Source organism: Bubalus bubalis, chromosome 7 (assembly GCF_019923935.1).
Source record: "Bubalus bubalis isolate 160015118507 breed Murrah chromosome 7, NDDB_SH_1, whole genome shotgun sequence".
Taxonomy (NCBI): Eukaryota; Metazoa; Chordata; class Mammalia; order Artiodactyla; family Bovidae; genus Bubalus; species Bubalus bubalis.
The window spans coordinates 28860057-28884673 of record NC_059163.1 but is presented as its reverse complement, the minus strand read 5'-3'; the positions used below and the strand labels follow the sequence as shown (position 1 = coordinate 28884673).

Below are 24617 nucleotides of genomic sequence, written 5' to 3'. Positions count from 1 at the left end.
AGATGGAATGCTAACATCTCTGGTGCCCATGAAGAAGTACAAATTATTCGGGTCATAAAGCAAACTGATTTCAAGATGCAATATTAAGATAGTATTATTGTGTGATTGAAATATTTCCAAAGTTACTGCGTAAAGTATTATTTGGAGCAACTAAATTCTAACAAAGCATAAAAATTTGAGTTTTCTTCAAAGTTTTCTGTTGAGTGACGTTAGCTATATTTCTGCAATTACATTTGACATTGGCTTATAAAAGTAAATGTTACTATCTGAACTCACTTTCCCTAGACTTGCATTTGGTACTGAAAAAGTGGATAGGCACAACTTAATGGAAATCACATTAGTCTGTGAGTTGGGAGACCTGAGTTCCAGTCTAATTCAGTCATGCATCTGCTTTGAAATGCAGTTCAAGCCATTTAATTTCCCCAGGCTTCTAGGTTCCAACTATAAACTGAGGCAGTTAGATAAGGTCCCTCCTTAAGGCACTCCAAAGGTCCCTCCTGCAATTTTATGATTCCTTTAGAAGTATTCTATAGTCCAAATTTCTCTTTCTTGTAACCCAGAAGAAGGAATAGATTATGGACAAGGGGAAGATGGTGATTTAATACTTACAAAAATTGTAATATTTATAAAATCTAGCCTCAAAGGTCATTAGGAAAAATGTTCTCATCTACACACTTGAAATGAATTTCTAGTAACAGTAAGGAGAGACCCTGAGCCAAGAACTAAAGGTTATCAGAATATTTTAGGTTCAAGTTTGAATCTGCCCCTCACTGCTGTGTGACTTTGGAAAAATCATGTAATTTTATTGATTTGGTTTCCTTAGCTCAAAACATAGCCAGAAAACCCTCCCTGCCAGTCACCCAAAATTTTCAAATACCTTAAAGTCAGTTAAAATATTGAATACATTGCATAGATGGCTTTTGAAAGAAAATTATGACTTCAGAAACTTACTGTTTACTCTCTAATTTGCTTTATGTGGAAACAGGTTTCTTTATGAATACTCAAGAAGACACCCAGAGTTGGCAGTTCCAGTCATTTTAAGAGTGGATACAGTATATCAAAATTTACTGGGAAAATGCTGTAAATTAGAAAATCCTCTGGAATGCTCTAGCCATGGGGTAAATTCCTTTTATAGAAACCTATTTCTCATACTTGTGGTGTGATTACAAATAGAGAAAAGTCCAGTGCCGCTAGTAGTGCCATGCTTTTATAAGATAATTATGCACGTTCTGCTTGCAAGCACTACACACAAACTACGATTTCCGCCTAAACCGAAGGTCACGTCATTACACAGCAGCGACTCTCTGTGTGAGTCACTGCCTTATACATTCTGTGTTTTATGAAACATTCTCTGTGCAATTTTCTCTTTTAAGTTTGCTTGGCCTGGTAGCAGGTAGCATGAAAGCATAGTCTGTTAGGGTGAGGGAAGGTTGACCATTTCCACCAAGCAGGCCTGGACACTGTCCCTATTTCAAGCCAGAAAGCATACTGTTTGCAGGCAGTGTCTCCTGTTGTGCAGTTGACATGAAAAAGCAGGTGACCTTACAAATCTCTGACCAGGTGATGTCATTCACAGCTTACCAGGAGCCAGGAGGGTCTGGCTTTTGTTATGCTAATGAGTGGCTTGTGCCTTTACAGAGAGGTGGGGATAGAGGGCGAAGGCATTTCTTGTTCTATCTGAGTCCAAGCAGGTACATCTGGCATCTTCCTGTTCTTGGAGAGAAATCTAAATGAAGGTGATTTAGACTTCTGTAGGTTAACAGTGGTCCCCGACCTTTTTGGCACCAGGGACCCACTTCATGGAAGACAATTTTTCCATGAACCGGCGTGGTGGGGAGGTGGGGGGAGATGGTTAGGATGATTCAAGCCCATTACACTTAATGTGCACTCTACTTCTGTTTTTATTACATCCGCTCCACCTCAGATCATCAGGCACTGGATCCTAGACGATCTGGTTAGCAACATTTCAATGCATCACCTGTAGATTTCACAATCACCCTTACTATGATAATAGCCCCTTCTAGGAGGATGGGTGTTTAGAGTTTACAAAGTAGCGTTACAACCAGTGTCCTATTTTATTCTCACGGCAGCTTGGTAAGATAGGTAATGGCAGAAGTACTAGCTACACTTTATAGATGAAAGTATTGGGTTGCAGAAGGTTCAAGTGACTAGTCCAATGCCACTCAGGCAAGAAGGGTTAAATCCAGATGAACAGTTTGCAAATTGGGTAAAGTTTTTACTGTTGAACACTGCTTATTAGGATCAGGTGGACTGGGTCTGATTACTTAAGATGATAACCAGTGTTCCTAGCAAAGAGCTCAGTCTGCAAGGCCAATTGTATCTTCCCACTGGGATTTTATTTGCACTGTTCAAGAACTTTTTCAATTTGTATTTAGCTCTGAGAATTCCATGTGATTTCCTTCAATATGTATTTGTGTAGTGCTTCACATCCGGCACGTGTTTTTATTAAACCGTACTTCTTAATATGTATCTACATTTCTATATCTACATCCATATCTCCATATCTGTACTGTTTACATAAAAATGCTGTGTTATTAAAAATAACCAATATATACACACATATTCTGATCAATTGAACTTTGATCTATAAATTACTTTTAAGGATCTCTTTCTGGCTTGATGAAAGACTAGCTTCATACTTGTAAAATATGCCATTTAAACCCACAAATGAGTTCACATCAGAGGAAACTAAATATCAATCTGGTTGTCCCACTTTTTTTCTCCACAAAGTACATGGCCATTCCTGTTATAGCAAAATGTGTTTTCTCAACATTTCCAAACTCACTGAGTAAATAAAACCCTGGGTTTAGTAAAACAGTTACATTAAACTATTACAGAAGATGATTTTGCAATCTAACCTCAAGATATATTGTCGCAATAGGCAAACACTGATTATCTTTATTTTTCAGGAAGGGATGTTTCAAAGAGTGGTTCGTGAAAGCCATGAGCATGTGAAAAATCAGTGTGATTTACGTGAGAAATTAGGAGATAGTAACTTTCACGACAGGTATGCTTCTAAGATATTGTCCAGATTATGCTTGTTAGTGTTTGTTAACTTTTGCTGCTAAGAGTTGCTAAGAGTCTATGTTCAACCTTAAAGCCTCAGAGGCCAAGGAAAAACTCAGTTCCAAATTAACCCAGCTATCCTTATCTCGATGAGATACTTGACTACATAACCTTGTGTGCTTTTACTTTGCTTTTTGGTCCAGTTTCCAGATTCCAATCAATGCCCAGAGGTTAGGGAGCCAGCAGGCCCTGACCCCCCTTCTGCAATCTCATAGGAGCCTCTACCTTTCACCTGTACATTTAGCTTGGGGCTTTGCCTGCAATTTGGAGTGAAGGCTGCAATAGAAATCTAATCTAGGGTTGCTTTGTCAGTTTCAAGTCAGGTCACCATAGCACTACAGTATTTTCACCATCAAGAGAGGAAATAAATGGATACCTTAGTTATTAGTCAGAGGGAGTGCACAAAAAAACTCTGTGTGCAGAGAGCCTGGCAAATCCCATTTCTGTCAAAGATTGTATGCATGTGTGCTCAGTTGCTTCAATTGTGTCCAACTCTTTGAGACCCTACGAACTGTAGCCCACCAGGCTCCTCTTTCCATGGGATTTTCTAGGCAAGAATACTGGAATTGTTTGCCATGCCCTTCTCCAGGGAATCTTCCCAACCCAGGCATTGAACCCAAGTCTGTCTGGGTCTCCTGCATTACAGATGGATTCTTTACCCACTGAGACACTTGAGAAGCCCATGTTAAAGATTAAGTATCAAAAATAAGCTAATTTTCAGTAATGTTTAAGATCTTACTAGTATAGTCAGACACGACTGAGCGACTTCACTTTCACTTTCCACTTTCATGCATCAGAGAAAGAAATGGCAACCCACTCCAGTGTTCTTGCCTGGAGAATCCCAGGGACGGGGGAGCCTGGTGGGTTGCCGTCTCTGGAGTCACACAGAGTCAGACACGACTGAAGCAACTTAGCAGCAGCAGCAGCAGTACAGTCTACTTAGAAGCAGAGTACTGGGGAAAAATTCAGTTTGATACAGTGTCCATAATGTTGAACTTAAATGACTGGAACAATGGAACCAGAGAAATTATTCTCATTTCAGACAGAATATTTGTTTTCATTTTCTTTTAACTATTGTGTTTGTTAATGAGTAGTTTAAGGATTAGACCCATGGCTCTCAAACTTTAGAGTGCATCAAAACTACCTGGAGGATTTGTTGAAACACAGCTCTCCTCTAGAGTTTCTGAGTCAGTAAATCTGGGATGGTGCACGAGAATACATATTAATATTTCTAACAAGTACCCAAGGATACTGATACTGCCAATCCAGGGGTCATACTTTAAGAAGCAGCTACATTCTTTCCCTAACTCCATCATAACATAAATGCAATAAATGATTCTGATATTCTGTTGATCTCAAGTCCAGTTTTGTAGTCTTTCTCATTCAAATCTTTCCCTGAATTCCTCATCCCCCACCAGTCTCCTAGTTCAGGCCACCACCCTCTCTCACTTGAATTACTGGCATGGCTTTTCCTTCCCTCACTCTGCCGCTTGCCACTTCCAATTAATTCTTTATATAGCAACCGTAATGATCTTAAAAGCACCATAAAGCTGCTTCTAGAGTTAAGCTTTCTTCTTTCCCCTCTTTTCAATTTCCAATCCCCCCAGTTAAGAAAAACAAAATCTCACTCAGTCACTTTCTAAATGCTCCACTCTTACATGGGTCATTTACTCCCCTTCACATGGGTCATTTTTAGTTATTGTCAGGCTCTCAGCTCCCATGTCATTTCCTCTGGGAGGCCTACCTGACCTCCCTGGGATGGAATTAAATGCCATTCCATGCATACCTATAGCATTCTGTGTTCCTCTCATCACACCGAGTGTACTCTTTTATCTCCCCAACTAGGGTGTGAGCCCATGAGAGCAGGAAATGTTTCCTGATTGCTGCTGTAGCTTCTGTTCCTACATGTCACAGACAACCAATACATGCCTTAAAGACCTGTGCATATATTTATTTCGGAAGCTGTTTACTCCGAGTCTGATTTTACAGTCATCCACATTAGCTATCATACAATCCTTGATCCTATGTAGAAAAAACTGGATCAGAGTGGAGCAATGTGTGATGTGGAAAGAGAGTTCTGAGTCTACTGAAGAAGCCACTGGACCACTGAAATAGGAACTAAAAGAAAAGACTTATGCCCAGTTTAATAACTTGCTCATCCCACATCAGAGACAAATATCAGATGATGACAGACACTTTGTAGAAAGCTTCATTTGAGGCACAGAGTCATTGCCAGGAATAAGAAGACATTATTCTTTCAGGCTCATAGTCCTTTATACGAAGAAAGCCCCACAACTGTCTGCTCAGGAGTTGATTGCACTCACGAAGAACATGGCAGCTGCTGCCGCCAAGTGCTGCCCACTGAATCAAGAGCACGTTTGTCTGCATGGAGGACTCAGTAAGCACACCCTTGGCTGCATGTTTGCCTATCGTGGGAAGTTCTGAACTCCAGGCCCCAGCATCAATCTCATGTCAGTGGACACATCTGTGAGTTGTCACTGGACCCTGAGAATTCTGTCCTTGGGAGAATTTCTTTCTGGTTGGTTCATGTCAATTGTCTTTGATTGACAGCAGGGGTAAGACCGTCACTTTGCAAAAACTGGGAGTGTCAGATTCATCAGACCTTTGCCTGGATCATATCTCAAGATCTATTCCTTGGATTTTCAAGTCAACAAAAGTGATTTTGCTGATTTCAGACTAACTCACCCTAATCAAAAATGTAGTAAAAAACAGCCAGTTTTCCTCTGTGTATCTCCTTTACTCTCACACAATTATCATACACACTTCCAGCATCAGATGTGTGAGTATTTTTTTCTGATAAAATATAATTGTTTTGGTTGCAGATTTAAAATTTTTATTATCCAGCTCTGTCTTCCTTTTATTTTAAATTTTTATTAACAATCATGAACTTGTGGTTTATATTCCTAAAACCTTTCTTTTAAGTGATCTCTTTGGTTACTGTGAAAATGTATAAACTTGTAAATTGAATGCTGATGCTCCATGGTTTCAGCCACTTCATCCCCACATACATAAGTGACAGGGCATTTGTGTGGTCATACTCAGAGGGGCATAGAGCAGGTTTGCAGTCAGCATTAGAGTAAGTATCAGACACCACAAGGGGAGCAAGGCAAGGTGACTGTTCTAGAAGGAGACAAGAAAATTAAAGAGGTAACTGAAAGAAGAGTCAGGGATTCCTTTCACCATTCATTTATTCATTTTTTCCAATAATTCAACAAATGTTTATACAGGATTTTCCATATACCAAGTTTGATGGTGGTTACCAATGTCCAGTTATAAAACATAGAAACACATTGGATTTGAGCATTTTAAGTAAGAAATCCAATCATCAGTCTTATATCTGGATCAAATTAGCAGTTGTGTTGACCAGAGGCTTGATTTAAACTTGATGCAGCATAAAGAACTCCTGCCTCAAGCCAACACTTGTCTGTAAACTGGGCTGGGAAGGAATGTGAGAGATGGGGTCCAAGGGAACTCACCTTGAGGATAATAGGAAGGTGGAGGTCATGGTGGAGAACTAGGCTTCACCTGACACTCCTGCTCTTTCCCAGATGATAAAATTCAGGCTGAGTTTAGCAAAAACTAGAATTTGAGAATAGTTTTCTATGGATAAAAAAAATAATCCTAATGACCACAAAACTTATGGCTCTTATTTTAATTCTTTTCTGGGGAAGGCAAAGTTAATTCTTGGAGCTTTATGCAGAAGGCACGAGGCGGAGCCCATCAGAGCTGCTGTGGGTCACTGCTGTGATGACTCGTACGCCTTCAGAAAGCCTTGCTTTGATGACCTGCAAGTCGATGGAACTTACATTTCTCCACCTTTATCCTGTGACCAAGTCATCAACCTTAAAGAGGACTTGTGCAAAGCTCAAGAGGAGGAATTACAAACTGAAAAGCAAAAGTAAGGATCTTTTTGTACACACAGCAACAGCAATGACAAATACACAATTAATTGAAATCACTCCACCTCCTGACAGTGGGACAGGTTCCCCTTTAGTGCCCACCCTCCCTTCCCACTCTCCTCATATGCATCTTGTCCTCAGGAGAAAGGAGACTCGTCCTCATAGCTCTTTCTCCCTCAAGATCAACAGAAGTGCTAGCTTACTTCTAACTAAGTTATTTATTCTAAGACTTGCTCTTGCAGGGTCTAAATATTATTAGTCCAAGAATATCATCTTTCCAAGTGAGGCCAAGTTTTTGTTGCCTTGAGAATAAACAATTCTTGTTGTCAGCAAGCACAAGGTTGTCACTTGTTCTGTTTTATCACAGTATTTAAAATTCATAAACCAACTGACCCTTGAAGTCCTTTCTTAGCTCCCAAAGTGAACTGATCACAAACTAGTCTTTAAAACTTTTCAGTAAGCATCCGATGACCATTGTAACACTTAGTTAACCATTCTTTCTTTAGCCCCAGCTAATGTGAGCATAGAATACTTTACTTTTGGAGTTCAAGGTTTGCTTTCCCTTGAGGAAATTTTCTGGTACAAATAGGCACCCTTTATGTATGTCATCTTACCAAATCCTGACCACTGATTTAGGAGGTAGATAATATTATTACCCCATTTTAATTGTGAGGGAATTGAGGCTAAGAAGGCAAGAAGAACTGGTATGAGATCACGCAGTAGGTAAATAAGTTGCTGAACTGGAATTTGTACCCAGGCTATTTGGCTCAGAGCACGTATGCTTAACAACCAACATGTAGCTGTTAGTGTGTTCTCCTCAAAGGGTTATAATGCTGGTTAGAATTTTTAAAACTTGAAACTCTTCATGTAAAGGCTAGATAATAAAAAGTATGAAATTCTAGGAAGCATCCCTGTTCTGGTGAACTCATGGTGTTCTGTATGGAGAAAGCAATAACATAGAGACTGATAATGTAGAGATTTTTAGAATATTCTGGGAAAATACATACTGGGAAATAAGAGCCAAGCTGGACAAAGCCCTCCATTTCCTGGGAAGTGGTAGGGGCTCTCTCCTATATAGTTATGGCTGATTGTCAAAGCATAAGTCCACATACACATGAAAAGAAAAAAAAACGAAGGGATTCCTGGAAGGAAAAGACAAAATTCAGCGTGATTATAAAGAGAAGGCAGAAATAAAGTCATGCAATAAGATAGAGAAAATAGAAAGAGAATTCTGGTTCAAGAGAAAAGAATTTAAAATTTAGTGAAGAAAAATACAGGGTTGAAGGGTTAAGACCTAAGATAGAAGGGTTAGACATAAGATAGTTAAAACTTAAGATTAGAGTGTGCTTCAAATAAAGGATGGATAGAGGTAATGAAAATAAAAGATCAATATCACTGAAATGAAGAACCAGAAACAATTTGGTATTGAGGATTAAAAATAGGATCTAGGATTTAAAAAGGTAAATTGAAAAATTGAAAACTAAAGGAATTAGCGGACTTTTTAAATAGCAGTCAGATTGAGAGGTAGAGAGATGGGGAGGTGGAGGTGGGTGGAAGTGGAGAGGAGATAAATCCACTGCAAGCAGATCACGAGTGAGTGACAAGTTACGGGAGGTTTTGCGTCTAGCTTCCAAATGTCACAGAGTCCCCTGCTATGGAAAAGGCAGCTTTTATATTCGGAGTGTCAAGGAAAGGTAACACGATGCTGATACATCTGCTCTAAATCTCATTCCTAGACTTGCGTTCTCATAATGGGAGCCTTTTTCCCCACTTACCTATCCTAGATCAGTGAGTGTTTCTCCTTGTTTAGATAAGCCGCTTCTGTCTGCTCTGGAAGCTCAGTGGTCCCTCTACTGGTGCCTCTGGGGAAGTGCATGCAGAAGCCAGTTCACCCAGCAGGATCGAGAGCCCAACAGTTCAGGGTGTCTCAGGCATAGGTGAGCGAGAGGAGAGAAATTCTGGGGATTGAGACTTGAGGGGTTGGGGGGAGCCAAGCTATGAAGACACCTGCAATCCCCAAAGCTTGTGAGGAAAGAGAAGAAGGGTACCTATGAGGGAGGCTGCCTACCTCCTCTGTCTTCTCTATTATTGTTAAATCTACAGCTCAAATCCTCAGGGAAATTATAAAAATGCTCATCCATTATTTACTGAACGAGTAAATGGGCAAATAGGTAAGAGGTTGTGACAATGTACCATTTATTGTGGGAATCAAGAAGAAGGGAGACAACAGTTGGAAACAGCCAATAATTTGAAACAGACAGTTGCAAGTTGTGCTATTACTATAATTATTCATTATCTTTGCCATCATTTGATGAAATAATTAATATAATTACTCATATTATTTTTGCCATTAATGTACTCAGTGCCTTCAGTATGTCAGTTACTGTACTCAGTCTTTTAATATAGTAATTTTTGGTCTTCACAAAAACCTTGCAAAGTACTGTTTGTTGTTGTTCAGTCACTAAGTCATGTCTGACTCTCTGCGACTCCATGGACTGTAGCCTGCCAGGTTCCTCTGTCCATGGGATTTCCCAGGCAAGAATACTATAGTGGATTCCATTTCCTTTTCCCAGGGATCTTCCCTGACCGGGTATTGAACCCGCATCTCCTGCGTTGGCAGGCAAATTCTATAGGCGTTCAAATTCTCTTTTTGTAGATGAGGCTCAGGGAGGTCAGAGTATCTTACCCATCATCAGAAACACTAGTGAGTGGATGACCTAGCTTGAGCCGAAGTAAGTTTGACTGCAAAGTTTGTGCCCTTTTCATGACACTGGAAGGAAAGAGAAATCCAGATTTTGCATGAACTTGCGGTTAAAACCTCTGCCCCTCCTGTACTGGCTTTGGCTACTTGGAGCTCTGAATTCATAGAAGCCCCAGTAGGTGCTGGGAAATAGGGTAGTCTCACTATGTAGGTACGCGTGCTGGTTAGTTTTTGTAGCCTGGGACTGAAGCTATCCTGAGTTTTTGTAGGTTGGTCAGTGAATTTCAGCATCATGAGCAGTACTGGTTCTGTGGGGAAATATATTCTGAGACAAAATTCACCAAAATTCCAGTGGAAAACAGCCTATATTTCTCACTTTGAATAATCAGTGTGTTAAAAACTGATAATTAATATTCAGAGATAGTATCAACTGTTTTGACTATGCATCGTACATAACCGCACAGACTTGAACGATACAGAGACACAAGGCCGTGTTTCCTCTAAAGTGGGATCAAGTTTAGGTCTAATGGGAAATTTGAATATGTGCATACATCAGCTATACTTTAATAGAAAATAATTTAGCAAAAGATCAAATATGTGCAGAACAGTTGGATAGGAAACGAAATGCTTATACTATTGTATTTCTTTGTAAAATTTTGATATATTTTATTTTTAAAGTAATACATAATCACTGCAGAAAATTTAGAAAATACAGAAAAGAGAACAAAATCATAATACTTTTATTCCAACACTGCAGAAATACCCATAATAAATATATATACAGTGTAGGAGTATAGAATGTCATACCCATATACAAGTCCACACTCCCATGGATGCCCTCTGTTCCTCCATCTATGGTTTGAATGCTTAATAATGCAAGCTTTGCACACTCGTGCTACTACCTGCTTATACCGAGCCATCAGTTCCAGCAATTATCTCTGAGTCCACAGGGGAGCGCTTAGGAAACTCCTGTCGCCTCACTCCCTGAATTCTCCTTGACACCACTCCTGTGCCACTGGGATCAGCCGTGCCCTCCAGGTACTGCTGTCTCCTGTTCAGCAGCAGACTGCATCCCTTTCAAGGGGATGACAAAGCTGCTTTATGTTTTGTTGTTCAGGGAAAAAATAAGACCTTCCCCAGACCCCAGGACTGTACTTGTTTAGTCGCTGTTGTGTCAGTGCTGCTTCTGTCTTAATGGTGTGCAGAACTTTAGTGAAAGTACTCACACAGCCCCCTTTCAAAGTGTTATCCTGATTCCACATAACTCAGAATCGAGTCTAATGGAGGCGCAGCTGGGGAACTGCTGAATTACTCCTGTCTTCTACTGCCCAGGCCTTTCTTAATGAGCGGAAGTCTGTGAACCTGACTTCTTGTCTCAGGACAAGTTCTCATAAGTAGTTCTCACTCCTCAAGTGCTTTCTGAGAGGGAAGCTCACTGCACGGGCTTGTTATATTTGCCCAGAACTATACTATGCCCAAGGAGTTGAAACTACTCCTACAAATTCAAAGTGGAGATGACACAGAGCCTTATTTTAAGGAGGAGACAGAGGGCAGTACATTAGGTAGCATTTATAAATTATCAGCACATTGTCTGAAACCTAGCAAATATCAATACACTCAAAAGATGTTGGCTGTTTCATTGTTTTGTTTAATGTAGTTAAAAAATATAATGTACACGTTAGTCTTCACAACAGCCATTTTAATGGTTTTTTAATATTCCAGTATGTGGGTACAATGGTGGCTCAGCAAAAAAGAATCTGCCTGCAATTCAAGAGAGGTGAGCTTCGATCCCAGAATTGGGAAGATCCCCTGAGGAAGCAAATGGCAACCCGCTCCAGTGTACTTGGCTGGGAAATCCCATGGACAGAGGAGCCTGGTGGGCTTACAGTCCATGGGGTCCCAAAAGAATTGGATATGACTTAGTGACTAAATGACAACAAGAACACGTGGGTACAATAATGAATTTATTCCCTGTTGCTGGGCATGAAAATTGTTTTTAATTTCTAAGTGTCATAAATTGTGGCAATGAATATTTTTGTACATATGTCTTTGTCCCCTTTCTGATTTTTTTTTCTGGATTCCCGGGACTTAGAATTAGGGGTTAACATGGAGTTAATTAGAGTCTCCTAGTCCTTTGACTGTGTTTTGCTGGTGCTCAGAGGATACAGTGATTGCGTGCTTCTCAAACCCACCTGATATTGTATTAATAATAGTTTCTGAAAAGAAACTTGGCTTGTGTTTCCTTGTTCTTTTCAGCCTTTCCGATGGTCCACCTTTTGTGGAGATGTGGACTATCTCTTTGTCCATTATCAAGGCGGGGCTAGGGTGGAGGTGGCAGAGGGTGGAGCTGAAATGGGAAGATCAGAGGCATGTTCAGAGGGCTATCCAGTTAAGCTAAGTTTCTGTCTGATTGTTTAGATGGGATCAGCGTTCTACGGCCATCTGGCCAGGGCTGTTTTTGTGGGTCCTGTGGGCACCACTTGGATAAGCCAAGCCTGGGAGCTGTAGAGAGCCACCTTGGCTTCTCCATTGTCCCCAACTTCACTCCTGCTTCCCTCCCTTTGCCCAGTTCCTGCTCTGGTGTCACATACACGTTGGAGACTTCACTGTGGATGACTGTCAGGCAGCAAAGGCTTGGTGGCATCTCAGTCCAGGAGTCAGGCGACTCAGAGTCACCTTGCTTTGGGCCAGCTGCACTGAGACCTCAGGGAGAAAAAAAGGGCTTTTCACTGGGCTGGATAGTGAGACTGATGCGGTGCACACCTGCTCTTCTGCTGGCTGGTCCTTCTTCACCATCATCTCTAGCTGATGGCAACTGGCACAAACTGTGTCTGCCAGCCACCCAGGGCAGCCCAGCCTAGAGGTGGGGCGGGGCTGGAGTTCTCTGTCTTGTGATAGAAGACTTACATAATATCCTTAATTTTGCTTCTTGGTAGAAAAAGCCTAAAATATTAATATTTGTTGGATCCCTGGTTTAGAATGTCATAGAAATAGCTACTTGAAGCTTTGAGATATTTTTTATTATACCTATTCAAGCACAAATAAGGCCACTAGATGTTTTCAATTTGAATTTGAAAATGAAGACCAAGCAAAGGTTTTTTGGAGTGTAAGCAATAAAATTTGGATTAAGGTACATTTTCCCTACTCTTCACACCTTATTTTCTTTGTAGTTAAATCTTTCTTGATCGGAAAAAAAAGACAACATATTTTATTAAATAGACAGACACCAGGTTATAATTTTGAATATTCAAAGTGATTGAATCACTGACATTTATATGGTTGTTGGGAAACTATTCTGTAAGAGACATCTGAGTTGACTGTCAAACTACTAAAGTTTCAAATTAGTGTATTGGCTTTATAATTAATAACACATAAAGGGCCCTCAACGTCCAGGTGTGTTATATTTGAAATATTTATTGGGAAGTTAGTTTTTTAGGATAAATGTTGTTCACAAGAAAATACTATAGGAAAAGCTAATGTATAACCTGTTTTCTACCCGTTGTAATAAAAATAGAAAAAAGTATTTGTCCTAGTAATAATTACATAAAGATAATTAAATTTACTATAATAGGTATATTGATGAGATGTGCTTGAATAAACATGTCGAATAAACATGAAGATGGAGATAGACATTGTGAAAATTGTGAGAACATCAGGTCATTTTCAGATCCTTTAAACTTGAGAGTGAGAGCTATGCAAAAGCATGGGTGGTGTGCAGCTTTCAATGAGTAAGGCAGGTTTGCAAGCTGGCCTTCTAGAACTCAGTGAGTGCTTGTTTTTTTTGCCACTCATTTCTTATTCAGACTCCTCAGCAACCTTGTGAAGCAGAAACTGTATGCAGCAGAGATGCAGTTCCAATCAATTACTGTGGATTTTGCTCACCTGGTGGAGACGTGCTGTCAAGCAGAGAAAAATGAAACGTGTTTCCAAGAAGAGGTATCCCTGTTTCCTTGTTTATTCTCTTAGCATTCTTAGGGGTTATTAAGTTTAAAAAAAATTCTTCGTTCTAGTCATGAATGGACTGGGAGAAAATCACAGTCTCAGTGGATTGGTGTAACTAAGTATTTTGGTTGAAGATACACTAATATTTATGTTCATTTGCAGAAACTAGATGTGTTAGACGTGAAAAGAGATAAACAGAAAGTCATTGATCTTAGATGAACTGAGACATTTCAGATTGGGGGTGGGGGGAAGAAAGATGAGCAAGACTCTGGTCATTGTAGAGAAAAGGTGTCTGTGGAAATACAGAGAAATTTTAAACAAGTAACAATTTAAAGGCCTGTCTGGGCAAGCTGTAGCTTTGTTTTAGAAATTTCTGGAGGCACAATCAGAAAGAGTCACTAAAGGTAGTTTGGGGCTTAACTAGGAGACCAGGTGAAAAAGATTGTATTTTCTCAGTGGCAGATCATTAGAATAGGCGGTTGAAGAATAGAAAGAGAAACTACGATCAGAAGAAAGTGTCTCTGTGCATATCCACTAAACTGATTACCAGGTGACTGTTTTGTGTTATCAGTCTAATTATATACAGTTAACAAGCAAATGACTTTTCATAAGATGGTAAAGTTGTGTGACTTAAATTTCTAAGAATATCATAGTGATCCTACCATCACTCTGAGGTACAGAAAATTCATGTAAATTCATGGAGGGAACCTGGGATGGCCATTCTCCTGCAGATAAGATGTGAGAAACAGAAATTTGGTTATAGTAGGTTATAGTGTCTGAGTAGAAGAATCCAAGTATATGGTTAAATATATATGTATATAATAAAGCAGCCTTTACAGTCAAAACAGGTTGGGGCTAGTTAAGGCTGGGGTTTAGCAATGGCCTAGGGAAATATTTTCACAGGTAACAATTTTCACAAATGCCTTAATTACCTTCAGTGGCTCTTTTCTGGGCTTCCCTCATAGCTCAGTTGGTAAAGAATCTGGCTGGCTCTTTTCTACTTTTTCAACTAAACTATACATGTACTTATGTTAAAAGTCACATATCTATAGTCTAAGCCAAAGAACTGGTGCTTTTGATTTGTGGTGGGAGAAGACTCTTGAGAGTCCCTTGGTCGGCCATGAGATCAAACCAGTCAATCCTAAAGGAAATCAATCCTGAATATTCATTGGAAGGACTGATGTTGAAGCTGAAGCTCCTTTACTTTGGCCACGTTATGCAAAGAGCTGACTCACTGGAAAAGACCTTGATGCTGGGAAAGATTGAAGGCAAAAGGAGAAGAGGGAGGCAGAGGATGAGATGGTTAGACAGCATCACTGATTCAATGGACATGAATTCGAGCAAATTCCAGGAGATAGTGAAGGGCAGGGAAGCCGGGTGTGCTGCAGGCCATGGCGTCCCAAAGAGTCAGACACCACTTAGTGGCTGAACAATAGACATAATCTGTGACTCAGCTGGTAAAAAATCCACATGCAATGTGGAAGATCTGGGTTTGATTCCTGGATTGGGAAGATCTCCTGGAGAAGGGAAAGGCTACCCACTCCAGTATTCTGGCCTGGAGAATTCCATGAACTGTATAGTCCATGGGGTCACAAAGAGCTGGACACCACTGAGAGCCTTTCACTTTCACTTTCATGGCCTTGTCAAAAAGGTAGTCAAACTACCGCCCTCTGGCTAACTTAGCTTCACTCCCTGTTTATGTAAATAAAGTTATGTGGGCACACAGCCCTGCCCATTTATTTCCATGTTGTCTGCGGTTGCTTAAAACAGCAGAATTGAATAGTTGTAAAATTGAGTAGTTGTGACAGACTGAATGAACTACAGAGTTCCCAATATCTGGCTGTTCACAATAAGAACTTTGCTGACTGCCAGACTAGCTGATACACAAAATGAAAACAGTCACAAATGTCCATTTTTTCATTTTAAAGCCCTTTTACTTTTTGTATTTAGAAAACACATTGCTATCTGAGTAACAACAGTAATAATAATGACTATTGTAGTTATATTATATATCTTATATAATATATATATATATTATAGTTAATAATATTGTAATATCTTTGTATGGGGAAGAAGGTGGTCAAAAAGTAAAAACTTGCAATCAGTTATGAGATAAACAAATGCCAAGGATAAGATTTGCAACATGATAAATATAATTAACACTTGTTCCTGTTCAGTCGCTGAGTCGCGTCTGACTTTTTGCAACCCCACGGCCTGCAGCACGCCAGGCTTCCGTTGTCCTTCACTATCTCCTGGAATTTGCTCAAATTCATGTCCATTGAATCAGTGATGCCACCTAACCATTTCATCCTCTGTCACTCCCTTCTTTTTATGCCTTCAGTCTTTTCTAGCATCAGAGTCTTTTCCAATGAGTCAGCTCATAAACACTTTTTCAGAAAGGGCTGTACTTAAGAATTCCCTAGAGAATTTTATTGACATGTTCTTGCTCATAAAGAGGAATACTTCTTGCTGGAACTATTTCACCAGTAGCATGATAGGAAGATTTCTGTGTGCTTTTTCCAACACTTTTTGTCAAACAGCAATTTTCAACTTAATGGTTGAAAAGCCCAAATTTCCTCCCTTCCCTCTCTGCTTTAGGATTTCTCCACAAATTAAGGAAGCAAATAGGAGCTATCTGAAGAATATATCATATTAACTATCATTTGCTAGATTAACTTCTTCAGATAAAAAATGGACTATCTGTAATTATGCATCATCTATAAAGTCTCATGAAGTTTATCTCCTCATGATTATTCTAAGGCAGTGATTCTGGAATATTTGTGTGCATCAGAATTGCTTGGAGGGCTCGTTCAAACAAAGTCAGTGTTTTTTACTCACAGGATTTCTGATCAATAGATCAATAGATCAATAGATCTGGAGTGGGGTCTGACAAGTTCCCAGGAGCTGCTGATGCTACTGGTTTGGAGAACACTTGAGGAACCACTTTAGGGTGAAAGTAGATAATCATAAACTAGTCCCCCGTCCCCTCCCAATATTTTCATATATCTAACTCCTAGCAAGAAGTTGGAACCAAGGACAGTAACAAAAATAATGAAGCAATTGAAAAGTAACCTATTTATGAAAAGAAGTGAAAGAATTTGGGGACATTAAATAAAAAAGGTAAGACTGGAATATTAAAAAATAACTTTATGTTACATGAATAGGCTTAGCCAAAAATATAGGACTATATAATCAAAAATATAAAATATAGGAATATAATATCTTGGAATCTTATCAGTAAGAATTTGTGTGACTCTGTGTGTGTCTCTGTTTGTGGAAGAGGCCTAGGTTTGACTGTAGTGCAAAGGAATAATTCCTAGTGGCTTTGGGGGTCTCCAAAGTCCCCCAAGTAAAGTCTGTGTGATCGGTTGTGTCCGACTCTTTGTGACCCCATGGACTATAGCCCACCAGGCTTCTCTGTCCATGGAATTTTCCAGGGAAGAATATTGGAGTGGGTTGCTGTGCCCTTCTCTAGGGGAGCTTCCCAACCCAGGGGTGGAATGCGAATCTCCTGTGTCTCCTCCATTGGCAGGTGGATTCTTCACCACGGTGCCACTTGTGAAGCCTTAGAAGTGATGAGGCTTACCCAATTAGCAGTCTGTAGGTTTTCCAGTTAGACTGACTGCTGCGGGGACCTACAGGCATTTTCTTTGTTTAAATAGTCAATTATGTGAACCTGTTCTGCCTGCTAAAGGATAAAGTGAGCAGGCTTGAAGATTGCCTTTCTAGCTATGACTGGTGGGAAGATAAAACATTTTTAGACAAGATGGAAGGCATTCTGAGAAGTAAACCAGAATGCAGGAAAATTCTAGGGAGAAAAAAGTGAGCCGAAGTTAATGTTGGAATGTCAATAAGAATAAGAATGAAACAAAAAGAAGGAATAAAATAAGAAACTCAGCCATACAAGGTGAATTTGAATCTTCCAAAGAAAAGGAATCTCATATTTCATGAGGTAATAATGTGAATTGCAGACATCAACAGTTTTAAGAAGAAAAATACTCAGATCAGAGGGGAATGATAATTATAGCCTGAGATAATTATCTGTCAGCCAACAGAATATAACATAGAAGAAGGTTAACAAGAATTAGCAGAAATTTGGGCAGGTTGAAATGATGGTTTGAAAAATAATATATGAAATTTAATAATAATAAAAAGCAGTGCTTTGCTTTTAGTTGTGACTCAACACAAGTTCATGTGAAAAGACTTGCTGTTTTAAGTAGCCTCTGCTTACAGTTTGCGGAGAAGGAGATGGCACCCCACTCCAGTACTCTTGCCTGGAAAATCCCATGGACGGAGGAGCCTGGTAGGCTGCAGTCCACGGGGTCACTAAGAGTTGGACACGACTGAGGGACTTCACTTTCAATTTTCACTTTCATGCATTGGAGACGGAAATGGCACCCCACTCCAGTACTCTTGCCTGCAAAATCCCATGGACAGAGGAGCCTGGACGGCTGCAGTCCATGAGGTCGCAAAGAGTCGGACACGACTGAACGACTTCTTTCATACATTGGAGAAGGAAGTGGCAACCCATTCCAGTATTCTTGCCTGGAGAATCCCAGGGACGGGGGAGCCTGGTGGGCTGCCGTCTCTGGGGTCGCACAGAGTCGGACACGCTGAAGAGGCTTAGCAGCAGCAGCAGCAGCTTACAGTTTGATGGGTCTATTATTAAAGCTACTGCAATCCTGGGATGCATTTCTGGAGAAAAAGCAAGGATCAGAGTAAGCAATGTGATATCTCGATCATATGGATCCAGTCCTTCTGAGATACTGTATTTAGTTTCTTTTATAAGTAATACATGAACATGAGTAAAGCAAGAGTTCAGACAGAAAAGCAGGATACATTTCCGATTCCCAAAAGATAAGCAATTTAAATCTTCCCTATTAGTACTCCTAGTGATTAGTGTTATTACTTTAGTAACTTCTTAAAATATTGCTATCACTTAAAGAATATAGTGTGTTTACACTGACTTCAACAATACCACTCGTAGACTTTTAATATATTTTTAGGTAAAGTGTTTTTCTTTTATTGATTATATTCTTCCTTGGTTCTTACACTTCAGTCAGCATCTAGTGATTTTCCACAACATAATTACCATCTAAATTTCCTTCAATTTCTTTGCCAGCTTTCCTTTCAAAAGCTATGCCATTATTTCCACACACTCTAGGTTTGTTTATCCTGCTTTGTTAATGTAAGGTGTATGTGTGCTAAGTTGCTTCAGTTGTGTCTGACTCTTTGTGACTCCATGGACTGTAGCCCACCTGGCTCCTCTATCCATGGAAATTCTCCAAGCAAGAATACTGGAGTGGGTTGCCATGCCTTTCTCCAAAGTGCAAGGAGTATACAGTTCGTCAATAGGTTGATGCTAACAATTGGAAACCAATAAATAGTATACTCAATAGTGCGTTTAACTTTAATGTTATTTACAGCCATACGATGAATGGATTAGTTCAACAACTTTTCCGGTATAGCTTTAAAAATACCAATATTAAATGAAGTCTTTCTTCTTATTGTCAAATGCAGAAAATATGCCACATTTGTTTAGTTTTACATATTTGGACTATGATTTCCTCATACATCCTTTTTTCTTGAGAGGTTCTAATTACCTTTCTTTTTCCATCAGTTCAGTTCAGTTGCTCAGTCATGTCCTACTCTTTGAGACCCCATGAATTGCAAGACGCCAGGCCTCCCTGTCCATCACCAACTCCTGGAGTTTACTCAAACTCATGTCCATCGAGTTGGTGATGCCATCCAGCCATCTCATCTTCTGTCGTCCCCTTCTCCTTCTGCCCCCAACCCCTCCCAGCATCAGAGTCTTTTCCGAAGAGTCAGCTCTTCGCATGAGGTGGCCAAAGTACTGGAGTTTCAGCTTTAGCATCAGTTCTTCCAATGAACACCCAGGACCAATCTCCTTTAGGATGGACTGGTTGGATCTCCTTGCAGTCCAAGGGACTCTCAAGAGTCTTCTCCAACACCACAATTCAAAAGCATCAGTTCTTCGGCGCTCATCTTTCTTCATTTCTTAATCATACAGTTTTTGTAATAGCATATTCTATCATCTTAAAACTATATTTGAAAAGTCCTCTGACTTACTCTTTCAGTTTGGACCTAGTTATTTCTAGAATTGACTATCCATGGAAAGTTTCTTCCTAGTGTGAAGTGAAGTAAAAGTGAAAGTCACTCAGTCGTGTTTGACTCTTTGCAATCCCATGAACTAACCCATAGAATTCTCCAGGCTGGAATACTGGAGTGGGTAGCCTTTCCCTTCTCCAGCGGATCTTCCCAACCCAGGGATTGAACCCAGGTCTCCTGTATTGCAGGTGGATTCTCTACTAGCTGAGGCACAAGGGGAGCCCAAGAATACTGGAGTGAGTAGCCTATCCCTTCTCAAGGGGATCTTCCTGACCCAGGAATCGAACCAGGGTCTCCTTCATTGCAGGCAGATTCTTTACCAACTGAGCTATCAGGGAAGCCCCTCTTCCTAGTGTAACTTTGGGTAAAATGGACTATTTCTAAAATTCCATTTTATGTTTTTTCTTGAATTCTGTTAAGTTTTTCTGGGCTAAATTCTTAAGTATGTAATGTATTTATGTATTTTTTCAGAATGGGCACCCAGGAGAAAAACTTTTGGTGTCCTTAAATAATGTGTTTAAATTATTATTTTATCCATATAGTTACACAGTTTTGTTTTTTAGCTGGTATGTTAGCTTGAATTCTTTAGTTGTAAATACTATGGTCAAATTCTGGATAACTTAAAAATAGTAATTGAAAAGATAGTAGTGATTTCAGAAATCTTTAGGAAGCTTTAAAAAATGGACTGAGCAGCAGGTAAGAACAGAAGTAGCTCAGAAATCAATGACTTTCTGGTCTTTTACTGCTGGAATATCTCTACATGTTGCTCTTCTGAGCTCCTATCTCTGCATTTTGAGATGTTGATTAATATCATATCAATGACTTTAATTTTCAGAAGTTCATCAATAGCTCTTACATTGATGGTGGGTTTTTCAATAGGCTTTATTCTTTCTGGTATATTGCTACTATTATTGAATTGGGACTTCAAAAGAGATGAAAGGATGTTGGCAAATTGCTACATCCTAGAATGTAGAGTCTTGAAAAGTATGTCACAGGATGTAGAGAAATAGACAAGCAATATTTATTCCAAAGTTCAGATGAATGATAGGTTAGAAGTCTCCTATATGGACAACATATGGACTTGGGAGAAAATATTTGCAAACAATGGTACTGACAAGGGATTAATTTTCAAAATATACAAACAGTTCATACAGCTTCATATCAAAAGACCAAATAACCCAATCAAAAAATGACCAGAAGACCTAAATAGATATTTCTCCAAAGAAGACATACAAATGGCTAGCTGGAAAAGATGCTCAATATTGCTAATTATCAGAGAAATGTAAATCAAAGCTACAGTGAGGTATCACCTCACACCATTCAGAAAGGCCCTCATTAAAAAGTCTACAAATAAGAAATGCTGGAGAGAAAACAAAGGAACCCTCCCTCACTGTTGGTGGAAATGTAAATTAGTGCAGCCACTAAGAAAATAGTATGGAGTTTCCTTTAAAAATACTAAAATTAGACCTACCATGACCCTACAATCCCACTCCTGGGCATATATCCAGAAAAGATGAAAACTCTAATTTTTCAAAGATACATGCACCACAGTTCATAGCAGCAGTACTTACAATAGCCAGGACATGGAAGCAACATAAATATACCCACTAACAGATGAATGGATAAAGGAGATGTGATCTTTCTCTCTCTCTCTCTCTCTCTCTCTCTCTCTATATATATATATATATATAAAAATATATAAAACAATGGAATATTACTAAGTCACGAAAAGAGTGAAGTGATGCCATTTGCAGCAACATGGATGGACCTAGAAATTATCATACAAGGCGAAGTAAGTCAGATGGAGAAAGACAAATAGCATACTATATCACTTCTATGGGAATCTAAAAAATGATATAATGGAATGTATTTCCTAAAGAGAAATAGACTCACAGACATAGAAAACAAACAATGATTGCCAGTAGGGGATAGCAGGGGGTGGAAGGAGATAAACTAGGAGTTCCAGGCTAATATATACATACTACTGTGTATAAAATGGAGAAGGCAATAGCAACCCACTCCAGTACTCTTGCCTGGAAAATCCCATGGACGGAGGAGCCTGGTAGGCTGCAGTCCATGGGGTCACTAAGAGTCGGGCACGACAGAGCGACTTCACTTTCACTTTTCCCTTTCATGCATTGGAGAAGGAAATGGCAACCCACTCCAGTGTTCTTGCCTGGAGAATCCCAAGGATGGGGGAGCCTGGTAGGCTGCCATCTTTGGGGTCGCACAGAGTCGGACACGACTGAAGTGACTTAGCAGCAGCAGTGTATAAAATAGATAAACAAGGACCTACTGTATGGCACAGAGAAATATATTCAGTGTATTGTAATAACTTATAGTGGAAAAGAATCTGAAAAAAAAATAAATAGGAGAACTTCCCTGGTGGTCAGTGACTAAGACTCTGCACTCCCAAAGCAGGGGGCCTGGATTTGATCCCTGGTCAGGGAACTAGATTCCACATGCTGCAACTGAAAATCTGCATGCTGCAATGAAGATTAAAGATCTGTGTGCTCCAACTAAGATCTGGCAAGCCAAATAAATACATAAATATTTTTAAAAGATACATGTGTATGTACGCGCGCATGCACACACACACACACACACACACACACACACACACACATATGGGTTTCCCAGGTGGCTCAGTGGTAAAGAATATTCCTGGCAAAGCAGGAGCCACAGGTGACTCGAGTTCCATCCCTGGGTAGGGAAGATCCCCTGCAGAAGAAAATGGCAACCCACTCCAGTATTCTTGCCTAGAGAATTCCATGGACAGAGGAGCCTGGGTGCAGTCTATGGGGTTTCCAAGAGTTGGACACAACTCAATGACTGAGTACATATGTAAATATGGGATTACCCTAGAACTGTTTTAAAATGCAATGTGAAGCTGATGTTGATTGTTCATTTTTACTTTGCAGCAAAAGAGTGCCATACTTTAGTGAGAAGGAAGCAAATTTTTATTTATGCCAAATCTGGGGTCTTGAACGTAGGTGTCATCGCAGTGAATTAAGTCCTTAAACTAAGGGACTAGGCCTATGAGCAATTCTATTCTAAGACCTTGAGTGGTGGGCATATTAGGACATATCTCAGGCATGCAACAGGGAAGTCTTAAAGATTTTTCTATTTGGGGATCAGAGCTGTTTAGCTGTGTTCTCTTTCTCACAGATGTGCTTATTTGCTTTATTTATTTATTTTTTTTAGGGGTCCAAACTGATTGAAAAGTGCCAGCTTCTTTTTGGAGGCTAAATGATTCCAGAAAATGTCATCGTAGGATCTTTGTTGAGAACTGCATTTTGTTTTTCATGAATAATGAAATGCATGTTTAATACTCAGAATAAAAATCAATAGTGTCAGCTTTCATCTACTAACAATGCTACTCAAGAACACTAACCAATCTAGACTAACTCTCTAGTTTCTTACTCAGCAGAGGAATCTATTTATTGCAACTCTTCTGCAACCTCCTTTCTCCTCATAAACTTTCTACTTTTCAGAAGCAGCAGTGGAATATGAACTCAAGGGCGGGGTGGAAGGTGTGTGGCTTTCAAAGGTCTCAGGTGGATATAATGGGCTGCCACATGCCACATCAAGCTGGGACCTGGCTGCTGGGTTTCTGGAATGAAAAAGATCCAAAGTGCCACTTAGGGTTTCTATCCATACCACTACTGAAAATAATCACTGATGAGCTGAATGAAATGGTTTTGTAAGAAAGTTACTTTCTTAACAGTATTCTTGTTCATCTTTACCCTAGATATGTGATGCTGACATTGTCACCAAGGAATCCCAATATATTCGTATTAACTTGAACTTTCAATGATGATGTGTATCAGCAATTTTTTTCCCCCAGAACTCCTGGGAGAAAGACATAAAGAACTTATTCTTTGAACTGTTTCCCAGATTTTTTGTGTGTGTAATGAAGTAAAAAGAAAAAAAGCAGTGATATTTTAGTGCTTACTAAATGAACGATTTTGATTATAGAAAATATTTAATGCTCTTTTCAGTGCTTTATACTTGATTTCAGTTTTTCCTCACTCCAGTAATTTCAATGTGTTTATATATATATTAGCAAATTAAATCCAAAAAACATTGAAGTATCTATTAGGTTCAATAAACTGTACTAGGTATTATAGGGAATGATATGAATATGATATGACCAGATCACTAATGAATTTAAACAAGATATAATCACATGAGGAATTATAATAATGGGCAGATTACACATTTCCAGTGCCACAGAGCAGAACTAACTGATAAGGTAGAACCCAGGAGTTTGAGATCACACATTACCCCAGAGACCAGGAAAGTTCATGGGAGAAGTGACCCTGGCCAATGACTAGAAAATGTACATGGTGGGTTTTAAGACAAGAGTAAAGTAGTAAGACTCAGTGAAAGCCTAGGTTACAATGCTGCGTGGGAACACATTGTAGCTTAGTTACAACAATAAAAGTATTAGTAGAGCAGTCATGTCTACCTCTTTGTGACTCCATGGACTGTAGCCTACCAGGCTCCTCCATCTATGGAATTCTCCAGGCAGAATACTGGGGTACCCATTCCTTTCTCCAGGGGTTCTTCCTGACCCAGGGATTGAATCCGGGTCTCCCACATTGCAGGTACATTCTTTACTGTCTGAGGCACCAGGGAAGCCTAGTTATAACAATAGCTAGTATTTATCATACACTTCTTACATGCAAAGTGTCAGCCTTTAAATGTATTATTCCTGTAACTTCTACAACTGTATAATGAAGTAGGTACTATTATTTCTTTACTACAAATGAAGACAGACAGACTGCCATCTGAAGGTGTGTAGTTTAAGATGAAGCCCCAGGCTTCAGCAATAC

The 24617-nt window shown here is 39.7% G+C and overlaps 1 protein-coding gene across 1 annotated transcript in view; it reads left to right on the top strand.

Annotated features, from left to right (window-relative positions):
* LOC102411166 (alpha-fetoprotein-like) overlaps positions 1-14623 on the top strand; it is a 36695-nt gene extending 22072 nt beyond the window's left edge. Inside the window, 6 exon segments of the mRNA XM_025289912.3 lie at positions 986-1118; positions 2931-3028; positions 5349-5459; positions 5461-5485; positions 6780-7006; positions 13512-14623. Of these exon segments, the coding sequence (XP_025145697.3) occupies positions 986-1118; positions 2931-3028; positions 5349-5459; positions 5461-5485; positions 6780-7006; positions 13512-13674 (757 nt within the window). The 3' untranslated portion in view covers positions 13675-14623.
* Positions 14624-24617: the final 9994 nt, after the last annotated feature.